This window comes from Ptychodera flava, chromosome 1 (genome assembly GCF_041260155.1).
Source record: "Ptychodera flava strain L36383 chromosome 1, AS_Pfla_20210202, whole genome shotgun sequence".
Taxonomy (NCBI): domain Eukaryota; kingdom Metazoa; phylum Hemichordata; class Enteropneusta; family Ptychoderidae; genus Ptychodera; species Ptychodera flava.
Window position 1 is genome coordinate 18879032 of NC_091928.1, and position 14083 is coordinate 18893114.

At 32.4% G+C, this 14083-nt stretch overlaps 2 protein-coding genes across 4 annotated transcripts in view; both read left to right on the top strand.

Annotated features, from left to right (window-relative positions):
- The window catches only part of LOC139132056 (VWFA and cache domain-containing protein 1-like), a 236752-nt gene that overhangs the window by 97600 nt on the left and 125069 nt on the right, over positions 1–14083 (top strand). The window lies entirely within an intron of this gene.
- Positions 2–14083, top strand: part of LOC139132078 (arsenite methyltransferase-like) — a 47706-nt gene continuing 33624 nt past the window's right edge. The window contains exons 1-2 of one of the 3 annotated variants that reach the window (XM_070698477.1): positions 2–129; positions 2223–2460. In XM_070698477.1, coding sequence (XP_070554578.1) covers positions 2249–2460 — 212 coding nt within the window. In that variant the 5' untranslated portion in view covers positions 2–129; positions 2223–2248. Of the gene's footprint in view, positions 174–2222; positions 2461–14083 lie in introns of all 3 variants that reach the window. The other 2 variants (XM_070698484.1, XM_070698472.1) reach the window with 2 other exon arrangements.

Here is a 14083-nt window from a genome sequence, read left to right on the forward strand (position 1 = left end):
ATGTCACTGTCAAGTCCACTTTATGACGTTGAAGTTAACTGTACTTCCGGTGTACAGTAGTGTGCCTGCAGGGTGTGCCTGCGCAGTCTTCGTCGGACTTAATTCATCTTGAGCTTGACACATATCCTGGTAAGTTACCTATACCTAGTACTAGTACATGTATGGAGATTTAGGTAGCGTAAATTCTAATCTTGGTGGCGATCAGTGTGACAGTTTTCGGACGAACTGAGTTTTCGGGCATTTAATGACATGCTGGTTGTACTCACTTCGCTCTGTATGTATTGATATGGCGTTTTACAAGTCGTGTGACAGCATATTTAGTCAGCTGACGCTGCGGTCCCATTTTGAATAGTTTATCTACTATAGAAGCTATGGGATGGGTATACGCCCGGCGTCCGTCGTCAGTCAGTCTGTATGTATGTATATGTATGTACCGGTAATGGCGGTATATGCGTTTGTGAGGCGTCCGTCCACTCAAATATCTTGAGAACCGCAGTACTTACTGATTTGATATTTGCTGTGTAGATGAAAAATATAATTTTGAGAAACCTTTTTTTTTAATTTTTTGATATTGTTGAAAATATGCAAATTAGCGCCAAGAAGGCATTTTCGGTAAAAAATCTTCTTCATAACAGCTGGTCAGACAGCTTTGTTATTTGGTATACAGGTACCTAGGGATAACCCAACTTAGATTTGTTCAAATTGTGATGAAATATGCAAATCTGTATTTTTAAAGAATTTTTTGCCTTTTTTGGTCAAAACTTTATTTCATCAAAAGCGCTCGTCTGACAGCTTCGATATTTGGTATACAGGTTCCTACAGATGAACTAAATATGATATATTGAATATATAACAAAATCTGCAATTGTGTATTTTTGGTGCAATTTTTGCCATTTTTTTTGTCAGAAAATGTTTTTCTCAATAATACTTGTCTGATGCCTTTGATATTTGGTATACAGGTTCCTTGGGGTTGTCTTATTGTGATATATTGAAATTTGATGAAATCTTCAATTTTTGTATTTGTCGGTCAATTTTTGCCATTTTTAGTCAAAATATTTGCTTCTCAAGAGTTTCTCATCTGATAGCTTTGATATTTGGTATACAGGTTCCTAGGCTTTATCTTAACGTAATATATTGAAATTATGATAGAATTATATAATCAATTTTGTATTTTTGCAGCTAATTTTGCCATTTTTTGTCAGGCCATCCTGAAATGAGCTGTCAAAGATATCCACCTTTTTCATCAATACATGTGTCACAAAAAGTAATTGTCTACATAACACAGCAGAGCTCTGTCAACTGTTGGGTTGTTTGTTTTTTCAAAACCGCTGGTCAGACAGCTTTAATATTTGGTTTACAGGTCCCTAGGATGACCTCAGTGAGATAATTTCAGGAAATACTTAATTTTGTATCCATGTCTATAGTAGCTTCAGGGACTTTGGCCATATGTTTTTTGGTAGAACTTGAAGCTATTTCGGGTGCTACAAACTTGGCGAAGTTATTAGCCACACCGTACAATACAAGGTGCTGAAAGCAACACACAGAGACAGCCAATGTTCGATATGTGAGCACCATACACATCGAAATATAGTTGCGTTGCCCATGGATTGAACGTAACTGACTTTATGAGGTAGAAAGGGGAAACCACATGGCCAGTAGCTTAATCTGTGAGGGCTGCTGTACAGTCGCCAGGCTTTTGTTGGCTAAAGGAGGTGTCGATCAGGCATTCGACTCAATACAAGCAAACCGTCACTGATACAACCAGACTATGGTATGCACACTGTTGCATCAGTGACGGTTTGCTTGCATTTTTCTTTCTTTATTTATTTATTTATTTACACTTTATTTAACGAGTGGGGTCTGATTTACAAAATGATTGTAATTTACATCAGAGCCCTCAGAAATGTTCATCATCACTTGAAAGTAATCTGTCGTGTGTTAAATACAATATGACACAAATGGGGGATGGAGAAAAATTAATCCCAAGGAAGAGCCAGGATCAAGTTAATCCCGTTCACCTTTGACATTCAAGGGCAGGATCGAATGTTTATGTCTGAGTAAATTACGGTCACGATAAGTGTGCACAGGAGGTTGTAAACAGGCCAATTTGTTGACATGCAAACAACAGATCTGGGCATGCTTATATGTTACAATTGATGAATATTATTCAGATCGACAATAGGAAACTTCATACACTTTTTTCTTGTTTGTTTGTTTCACAGCACAATATCTGCTCACAAAGCTGACAATGTCTTGTTGTGAAGGAGGAAAATCTTGTGATCTGACAGCAAAGATTAATGATTCAAAGCCAGCAGAAGTTATCAATAATGTTAAGGAATATTATGGTAAAGTGTTACGCTCTAGCAAAGATTTAAAGACTAATGCCTGTTGTAGTGGTAACAGCATGCCAAAACACATCCGTCAAGCTTTGGGCCTGGTACATGATGAAGTGATAGCAAAGTAAGATAGCTTACTGTTCTCTATTTAATTTGCTAATAAGTTGCTAGGACATTGACCTATGTAATAAACATGCATGTCAATTGGTTTCAATCCAATGCAATATGGCTGCCTGGTGGCCATTTTGTTATGATTTTTTCATGTCCACAGCCATAACTCAGACATATATCAACCTATTTTATTCAAAGTTGGTACAAGGACATTGACCAATGTTATAAGTATGCAGGTCTATTAGTTTTTACAACCCAATGCAAAATGGATGCCTGGTGGCCATTTTGTTACATTTTTGTCATGTACAGACGGCTCAGTCACAATCAGGGTGCTCTAGAGTGTTTCACTTTTGTCAAAATTTCATCTTGTAGACACATATCTAAATTTACTAAATTCACAAAGCTTAAAGTTTTCTCTAGAAAAGTTGTGAACCAAACTTTCTCAGTATTTCCATGGCAACCAGTTCTTTATTGTGTTGACACACCATCACGGACACTACAAAATATTATGAGTTGATGGAGAAATAACATAGTAGATTATACAACATTTGTACAAATATTCTTTTTAAAAGTTTAACCAGAAAATATATAAATCAGTTTTAGAAAATAAGGTGAATGTATCAGGATTTTACCCAGCTTTGCATGATTTCCTGCAAAATGATTTGTTACGAAAAAAATAGAATTTTCATTTTTTTCTCTCCATGAGCTTATGATTCCTCTAGTTTACAGATTTGCCCTTTAGTACATTTAAGTTATTTTTTAATGGAATTGTTGAAGTCTTTAGAAAACATTAATAGTATTTGCAGCAAAATTTTGCTTATTTTTTTGGTTAGTTTTCTAGTCATTTTTGTAGTACCGGGTATGTGGTTTTTTTAGCTCCCATATATTATGCATATGTATATATGCAAATGGGAGATATTCGTATAAGGTGGAAAAATGTCGTCTGTATGTATGTATGTATGTATGTATGTCCGTCCACATCAAAAACTCCTAAACCGTAGCACCTACTGTCTTAGTATTTGGTGTACAGGTGCACCTAGGGGTGGAGATGTGAATTTGTTCAAATGAACATGTCAGTGCCAAAAATATGCAAATGAGGGGAAAAAAGGAAAAATCCTGCAAATGGCTAAAACTCAGTAAGCAGTGGTCAGATTTGGTTGAAACTTAGTATGCAGATTTTTTTAGGTATTCTAAAGTATGTGTGCAAAAATTGGGATGAAATTTGCATGTTTGTATTTTTAGGGTATTTTTTTCCGTTTTTAGTCAAAAAATCTTGTTCTCTGAAATCGCTCATCTGATTGCTATGAAACTTCATATTCATGTTCCTCAGAATGACCTCAGTCATGCTTGTGCAAATTGTATTGATATTGTCATATTTGTAATTTTGGGGCAATTTTCATAATTTTTGATAAAAAATTTTTTTATCCAAAAACTACTGATTTGATAGCTTTGATATTTGGTATACAGGTATCTAAGATTAATCCCAATATAATGTATTGAAGGTATGTTGAAACTGGCAATTTTTTTATTTTGGGGCAATTTTTGCCTTTTTTGGTCAAAAAATTTTTCTCCTAAAACTTGTGATCTGGTAGCTTTGATATCTAGTGTACAGGTTCCTAGGGTTTATGTTAATTTGATATATTTAAAATTAGGATGAAATCTGCAATTTTGTATTTTGGGGGGCAATTTTTCTCATTTTGGTCAAAAAATTTGTTTCTCAAAATTTACCAGTCTGATTGCTTTGATATTTAGTAAACAGGTTCTTAGGGTTTTTGTTAATAAGATATATTGAAATTAAGTTGAAATCCGGAATTTTGAATTTTGGGGCAACTTTGCGAAACTTTCAGTTTTACTGGGATATCTTTCATTTTGTATTTTAAAGATTTTTTTTGGTAATTTTATACCTACTGACACTAAGAGTATATAATGTGGTGATTTAGTTTAAGCATTTGATATGTGTATTTGGTGTTGAAATGCAGTAAAAAAATCCTGGCAGATTTTGAAAAAATTCCAAACAAATAAATAAAAAATTTAGCCAGAGAAGGTTTGACAAATCGAAAAGATGGGAGAGTGGGGAAAAAAGAATGTACAATGGATCGGATAAAAAAGATACTGTAATGTACCTCATCGATCTTCCAGACATAGTCCTTATCAAATAGTCCACCCCGATGTATTTTGTGCGCAATTAACCATGCAGTGTATTTTAGTTTAAGATGTCAAGTTAGGTAAGGATTTGAAAGGGATGGTCAAGTTCACCACAGTTTAATTTTATCTCTTGTTTCATCATCCTTGTGTAATTGGTTAAGTTTGTAAGTTGTTCCAGATGTTGATGCACCAGCTGTTCTGGAAGAAAACAATGTTTACTTTTCCTGTAGGGTTTCTGAGTTGATGATTGTATGTTGAAATTTCTCCATGTATCTGGTGTATAGGCAAAGTGTAAACATTGGTTGCATGTTATGTATTTCAGTCTTTGTCAAATATTGTAAATGAAAAATCAAGAACAGTTTACTGTGTGCTTGTAAAAGATAACATATTTGTCAATACATAAACTGCCTTGCAGATTGATTGTCTTATAAAAGATTATCACAGGAGTAGAAAAGGAAAAGAAACTAATCAATTAATCAAATTGCTGTAACATATTCACTCTCAGTGCCTGTATAGGTCTATACTTAACTATTTATCATAACATTCAGCTGTTTGTTATCTCCATGAGCCAAGGCACACTTGGGGTCAATGTCATCACTCTGTGCCAGTCTGTGTATGTCAGTCTGTCTGTATATGTATGTCCATGTTTCATACAATTGTTGACTTGTTTTGATAACTATATGGGAGCGAACAGTGATGTTGTCACCATTTTTTACCTGAATGAACAATATTTGATCAGTGAACTCAACTCTTGATGAATTTTATTCAATTAAATGTGTTCATTGTATATTTTGTAATTTACGACATGAAAGTGATTTTTCAAAATTTTCATCATAAAATTTACAAAATTTGACCAATTTTTGGTTTTTTACCCAAAAATCAAACGCATTATATTGTGATTTGATATTTTACAATAATTCTTCAAAAGATTTGCTGAACCAAATGTGTAATGATGGTGTTACAGTTGTTGTTGTGCAACAAATATGTACTGCATCCTTCTCTATGCAACGTGATACAAATGACCCTACTGTATACAAGATTGATCTTAGAATGATCATGTGTCAAAAATACTATTTTTTGGTTTTTGTACCCAAATTTGTAAAATTTTGGTCAACTAATTCAAATTTTACTTCTTCAAATAACAATGAAATACGATAATTCACAAAGGTCTTGCTAGTCATAGGACTTTTGTAATAATTGACTTTGAATTTAAAAAATTACTATGATTTTGTCAGAAAACTCGACACTCACCCCATACATACCGGTATTAAGAAAATTTTATAAGCTTTCAGATGATGTATAATGTTCAAATCTTTATGTTTAGTCTATGTTGTAATAGCCTATGACAAAATGATACCGTCAATTCACTCAAAATTCCTCAGGGACTTGGTGTTCTAGGCCTAATATATACAGGGACTTGGTGGTGAAAAGGTTAAAACATTCAGCAGCACAAATCCTCTTAAGAGGTGTTATGTCAATGTCAGCCTGACTACTGATGAATTTTTCGTGAGGGCAAGTCCACAGAAATTTTGAGATAGCGATGAAAATAGCGCCTTCAGTGGTGTTTTTGACAAATTTAAGGCTTATTGTTATGATTTCTATATTACCACAAAATGTTTCAGCCATTATTCACAACAGTCTGCATTTTGATTCAGGCAGAAAAATATCTTTACAAAAATACTTCACATTAAAGTTCAAACTAAACAAGCATCCATGCAGGTATCAAAACTTCAAGGTCTGCACTATATTTTGCTCAGGTGTTCACACACATGAGCATATGTCACAGCAATGTCTGTGTGTCTGTCTGTCTGTCAGTGTGCTCGATATCTCAAAAAAGGCTAATCAGATCAGAATCAAATCTCGTACATAGATTTAGTTTGGAAATGGCAAGAAATAGTCCAGTCAATCTACGAGATTTTGGCACCTAACCCACCACAAATTGCAACAGAATTTTTTTCTTCAGAATGCATTTTAAATGAGGTACCCAGAACAACATATTAAAAGTTTACTCGAATCCACCTTGGGGAAATATGTCTAATTTGCATAAATCAAATATGGCGGCCAACCATCAACAAAAAAACATAATTGGCTATATATCACATATTAAACAAGCTATTTCAGTTATTTCAAAGTTGACACTAGTTATTTGGCTCAGGGAATCATTTTGGAGGTATAATGTTTCATATAGGCACCTCGTTAATTTGCATAATTCCAATATGGCGCCCAACATTCCTACAAAAGACATTTTCGGTTATATACCACGTACCAAACAAGCTATTTAAGTGATTTTAAAGTTAAAAGTATATTTCTTAGGCATGGACAAACGATTTTCGAGATGCTACGATTTGCATAGGTAATTTGTTAATTTGCATAATTCCAATATGGTGGCCAACATACCTACAAAGGACATTTTCTGTCATATACCACGTATTAACCCTTTTGGCGCCAAAGTCTATTTTTGTCAACTTTATAAAATGTACCACAGTCAATTTTTCTGCTTTTTGCCAAAATTTTGATAAAAATATGTAGCTGCTGAAAAATGATATCCATTTGGTCCAAAATTATGAAAAAAAACCGTACAGAAAAGTTCACAGAAATTGGTAAAATATTGCATTAAAATTTTGGTGTAAAAATTACAGCAGTCAAAGGGTAAACAAGCCATTTCTGTGATTTCGAAGTTAAAAGTGTATATCTTTGGCATAGACAAACAATTTTCGAGATGCAATGATTTGCTTAGGTACTTCGTTAATTTGTATAACTCCAATAGGGTTGCCAACATACATGTACCTATAAAAGACATTTTCTTTCATATACCATGTATTAACCCTTTGGGCGCCAAAGTCTATTTTTGTCAACTTTATAAATTGTACCACAATCAATTTTTTTGCTTTTTGCCAAAATTTTGATTAAAATCTGTAGCTGCTGAAAATGATATCCATTTGGTCCAAAATTATGAAAAAACGTACAGAAATGTTCACAGAAATTGGTAAAATATCGCATTAAAATTTTGGTGTAAAAAATTACAGCAGTCATAGGGTTAAACAAGCTGTTTCTATGACTTCAAAGTTAAAAGTATATTTCTTTGGCATGGTCAAATGATGTTTGAGGTGCAATGATTTGCGTTGGCACTTCGTTAATTTGCATAAATCCAATACAAAAGAAATTTTCTGTCATAAAATGTATTGAACAATCTATTTCAGCCATTTTGAAGTTTAATTATATTTCTTGAGCATGAAGAAACACCTTTTGTGGTTCAATGTTTTTAAAAGACACTTTGATGATTTTAAGAAATTAAATATGGTCCAAATTAATGCCCAAATAGCTTCTAAATAAATAAGGTTATGGTAGAGTTTTTAGGAATAGGAATATCAAGAAAGAACTGTCAAGAGGGCACTGCACCCACCGCACTGTATGTATTTTGCAAATATTCTTCCAATTTTGATTAATTTGTTAACCCAAGATTAAAAATTGGTTAGGTTCACCTTTTAGCTTGGCAAGCAGTCATAAGTTGCATGATGTAGAAGGGTTAACGTATGCAAATGTACACAAATCACCCGAATTCCTGCTTCCCTTTTATACGAATTTCAAGATTTCCAAAGAATATAACTCTGTTCTGGCTGGGTCATATTTTCTGAAATTTTCACGTTATGTTTTTAATGCTATATAAGAAAACAACTATTTTGTTTTGCAATAAAATTCTACATTTTGAATTAGAGGCATTTTTATTTTGCTAACCATGATTTAAGCACTTTTTGAGTTTCAGTCGTTCAGCCCATGCCATTTTGAATAAGGACATACTCTTGTTTCAAGTGAAATATTACATTTCGCAAAATAGTTTGTAAGGGTTTCCTTGTCATCTTAGATGAGAAATATTCCTTCGAAAAAACTGTGTTGGCAATGTGCAGCTCCACATTAAGTCCTTGAACATTTATTTTTAAAAATGTAGAAAATATACAATAAATTTACATACAATAACGATCCATTTACGAATAAAAGTTTATTTTAATAGGTGTCTGTGATACCTGAATTCGTTAAAATACCCCATAAATATATTGTATTTTGAAAAGAATGTTAAAGCAAATTTGGTAGACTCACATATATGACTTCCGAACGGATTAAAATACGTATAATATGTTGATGTGCGTTTACTATTGAGTTGTAAGAAAGTCATGCAATTTTAATTATTTGTGATTTTTCTAAATATGACAACCGTAAATAATTGTTAGTCATCTAATAATAATCTCTTTCTGAATATAACTTGGATTCATCTGTGTACGGCATTATTGTGATTTTTATAGGTGCTTTATACTCTGCAGTGTTAAAACATGTAATCTTTAATGTTTACTGTTTTAAAAAAGTCGTGGACAAAATCTTTAGTTTCTAATTTAGACTGAACCCCTTCCTTATGGACGAGTGCATCTTTGGTACATCCCCCTAGATGATAGGCAAGAAGTCATCACATATGACAGCAAAAATACAATGAAACACAACAAAGATTATAACAACGCAAAAAATAAAATAATGTGACCGAAAATAACACATGCCACAATACAGACAAATTAAAACTTAGCGCTGATGCAAAACAATGTCAGACTCTTAAAAACTTGATCAACACACAAACTCACAAAATTGAAAATTGCATGCTTAGCAAAGACTTAAAATTAATTCAAACAACTCATTAGCCAACAGAATCCAACTGTTACACGATACAAACATGTACATCTGGAAAAAATGACACTTGGAAAAATGACTCAACATGTACTTCTTTGTATTGTGTAATAGTTGGATTCTGTGTTTGGATTAATTGTAAGTCTTTGCTAAAGCATGCAGTTTTCAGATTTTTTGAGTTTGTGTGTCCAGAAAGTTTTTATGAATCTGACATTGTTTGCAATAGTGCTAAGTTTCAATTTGTGTGTATTACGACACTTTTATTTCGGTCATATCATTTTTTCTATTTTTTAGCTTTGTTGTGTTTATTGTATTTTGCTGGTATGTGTGATGACTTCTTGCCTATCATCTAAGGGATTTTATAAAAATGCACCCATCCATAAGAAGGGAGTTCACTCTAAATTAAAAACTAAAGATTTTGAACACCCCTTTTTTAACAGTAAACATTACAGATAACATGCTTTGACACTGTAGAGTGTTAAACACCCTTACAAATTACGAAAATGCCACACACAGATGAATTCAATGTTATATTTAAAAAGAGAATATATCATTCAGAAGACCAACATTCATTAACATTATACAGAAAAATCAAAACTTTTTAAAAATGAATGTCCAAGGACTTAACAGTTTCTTCTTGATAGTTTCCTAGTGCTAAAAAACTATACCAAAACCGTTATTTATATCAGAAGCTATTAAGCCATGGGGTATTAATATGGCCGCCATATTAATTTATGCAAATTATCAAAGGGCCTTTGTAAAAAAAGACATTTTCGGTTATATACCACGTACCAAACAAGCTATTTAAGTGATTTTAAAGTTAAAAGTATATTTCTTAGGCATGGACAAAACGATTTTCGAGATGCTACGATTTGCATAGGTAATTTGCTAATTTGCATAATTCCAATATGGTGGCCAACATACCTACAAAGGACATTTTCTGTTATATACCACGTATTAACGCTTTTGGCGCCAAAGTCTATTTTTGTCAACTTTATAAAATGTACCACAGTCAATTTTTCTGCTTTTTGCCAAAATTTGATAAAAATATGTAGCTGCTGAAAAAATGATATCCATTTGGTCCAAAATTATGAAAAAAACCGTACAGAAAAGTTCACAGAAATTGGTAAAATATTGCATTAAAATTTTGGTGTAAAAATTGCAGCAGTCAAAGGGTAAACAAGCCATTTCTGTGATTTCGAAGTTAAAAGTGTATATCTTTGGCATAGACAAACAATTTTCGAGATGCAATGATTTGCTTAGGTACTTCGTAATTTGTATAACTCCAATAGGGTTGCCAACATACATGTACCTATAAAAGACATTTTCTTTCATATACCATGTATTAACCCTTTGGGCGCCAAAGTCTATTTTTGTCAACTTTATAAATTGTACCACAATCAATTTTTTTGCTTTTTGCCAAAATTTTGATTAAAATCTGTAGCTGCTGAAAAATGATATCCATTTGGTCCAAAATTATGAAAAAACGTACAGAAATGTTCACAGAAATTGGTAAAATATCGCATTAAAATTTTGGTGTAAAAAATTACAGCAGTCAAAGGGTTTAACAAGCTGTTTCTATGACTTCAAAGTTAAAAGTATATTTCTTTGGCATGGTCAAATGATGTTTGAGGTGCAATGATTTGCGTTGGCACTTCGTTAATTTGCATAAATCCAATACAAAAGAATTTTCTGTCATAAAATGTATTGAACAATCTATTTCAGCCATTTTGAAGTTTAATTATATTTCTTGAGCATGAAGAAACACCTTTTGTGGTTCAATGTTTTTAAAAGACACTTTGATGATTTTAAGAAATTAAATATGGTTCCAAATTAATGCCCAAATAGCTTCTAAAATAAATAAGGTTATGGTAGAGTTTTTAGGAATAGGAATATCAAGAAAGAACTGTCAAGAGGGCACTGCACCCACCGCACTGTATGTATTTTGCAAATATTCTTCCAATTTTGATTAATTTGTTAACCCAAGATTAAAAATTGGTTAGGTTCACCTTTTAGCTTGGCAAGCAGTCATAAGTTGCATGATGTAGAAGGGTTAACGTATGCAAATGTACACAAATCACCCGAATTCCTGCTTCCCTTTTATACGAATTTCAAGATTTCCAAAGAATATAACTCTGTTCTGGCTGGGTCATATTTTCTGAAATTTTCACGTTATGTTTTTAAATGCTATATAAGAAAACAACTATTTGTTTTGCAATAAAATTCTTACATTTTGAATTAGAGGCATTTTTATTTTGCTAACCATGATTTAAGCACTTTTTTGAGTTTCAGTCGTTCAGCCCATGCCATTTTTGAATAAGGACATACTCTTGTTTCAAGTGAAATATTACATTTCGCAAAATAGTTTGTAAGGGTTTCCTTGTCATCTTAGATGAGAAATATTCCTTCGAAAAAACTGTGTTGGCAATGTGCAGCTCCACATTAAGTCCTTGAACATTTATTTTTAAAATGTAGAAAATATACAATAAATTTACATACAATAACGATCCATTTACGAATAAAAGTTTATTTTAATAGGTGTCTGTGATACCTGAATTCGTTAAAATACCCCATAAATATATTGTATTTGAAAAGAATGTTAAAGCAAATTTGGTAGACTCACATATATGACTTCCGAACGGATTAAAATACGTATAATATGTTGATGTGCGTTTACTATTGAGTTGTAAGAAAGTCATGCAATTTTAATTATTTGTGATTTTTCTAAATATGACAACCGTAAATAATGTTAGTCATCTAATAATAATCTCTTTCTGAATATAACTTGGATTCATCTGTGTACGGCATTATTTGTGATTTTTATAGGTGCTTTATACTCTGCAGTGTTAAAACATGTAATCTTTAATGTTTACTGTTTTAAAAAAGTCGTGGACAAAATCTTTAGTTTCTAATTTAGACTGAACCCCTTCCTTATGGACGAGTGCATCTTTGGTACATCCCCCTAGATGATAGGCAAGAAGTCATCACATATAACAGCAAAAATACAATAAACACAACAAAGATAATAACAACGCAAAAAATAAAATAATGTGACCAAAAATAACACATGCCACAATACAGACAAATTAAAACTTAGCGCTGATGCAAACAATGTCAGACTCTTAAAAACTTGATCAACACACAAACTCACAAAAATTGAAAATTGCATGCTTAGCAAAGACTTAAAATTAATTCAAACAACTCATTAGCCCAACAGAATCCAACTGTTACACGATACAAACATGTACATCTGGAAAAATGACACTTGGAAAAATGACTCAAGATGTACTTCTTTGTATTGTGTAATAGTTGGATTCTGTGTTTGGATTAATTGTAAGTCTTTGCTAAAGCATGCAGTTTTCAGATTTTTTGAGTTTGTGTGTCCAGAAAGTTTTTATGAATCTGACATTGTTTGCAATAGTGCTAAGTTTCAATTTGTGTGTATTACGACACTTTTTATTTCGGTCATATCATTTTTTCTGTTTTTTAGCTTTGTTGTGTTTATTGTATTTTGCTGGTATGTGTGATGACTTCTTGCCTATCATCTAAGGGATTTTATAAAGATGCACCCATCCATAAGAAGGGTGTTCAGTCTAAATTAAAAACTAAAGATTTTGAACACCCCTTTTTAACAGTAAACATTACAGATTACATGCTTTGACACTGTAGAGTGTTAAACACCCTTACAAATTACGAAAATGCCACACATAGATGAAGTCAATGTTATATTTAAAAAGAGAATATATCATTCAGAAGACTAACATTCATTAACATTATACAGAAAAATCAAAACTTTTAAAAATGAATGTCCAAGGACTTAACAGTTTCTTCTTGATAGTTTCCTAGTGCTAAAACTATACCAAAACCGTTATTTATATCAGAAGCTATTAAGCCATGGGGTATTAATATGGCAGCCATATTTAATTTATGCAAATTATCAAAGGGCCTTTGTAAAAAAAGACATTTTCGGTTATATACCACGTACCAAACAAGCTATTTAAGTGATTTTAAAGTTAAAAGTATATTTCTTAGGCATGACAAACGATTTTCGAGATGCTATGATTTGCATAGGTAATTTGCTAATTTGCATAATTCCAATATGGTGGCCAACATACCTACAAAGGACATTTTCTGTTATATACCACGTATTAACGTTTTGGCGCCAAAGTCTATTTTTGTCAACTTTATAAAATGTACCACAGTCAATTTTTCTGCTTTTTGCCAAAATTTTGATAAAAATATGTAGCTGCTGAAAAATGATATCCATTTGGTCCAAAATTATGAAAAAAACGTACAGAAAAGTTCACAGAAATTGGTAAAATATTGCATTAAATTTTGGTGTAAAAATTGCAGCAGTCAAAGGGTAAACAAGCCATTTCTGTGATTTCGAAGTTAAAAGTGTATATCTTTGGCATAGACAAACAATTTTCGAGATGCAATGATTTGCTTAGGTACTTCGTTAATTTGTATAACTCCAATAGGGTTGCCAACATACATGTACCTATAAAAGACATTTTCTTTCATATACCATGTATTAACCCTTTGGGCGCCAAAGTCTATTTTTGTCAACTTTATAAATGTACCACAATCAATTTTTTTGCTTTTTGCCAAAATTTTGATTAAAATCTGTAGTTGCTGAGAAATGATATCCATTTGGTCCAAAATTATGAAAAAACGTACAGAAATGTTCACAGAAATTGGTAAAAATATCGCATTAAAATTTTGTGTAAAAAATTACAGCAGTCAAAGGGTTAAACAAGCTGTTTCTATGACTTCAAAGTTAAAAGTATATTTCTTTGGCATGGTCAAATGATGTTTGAGGT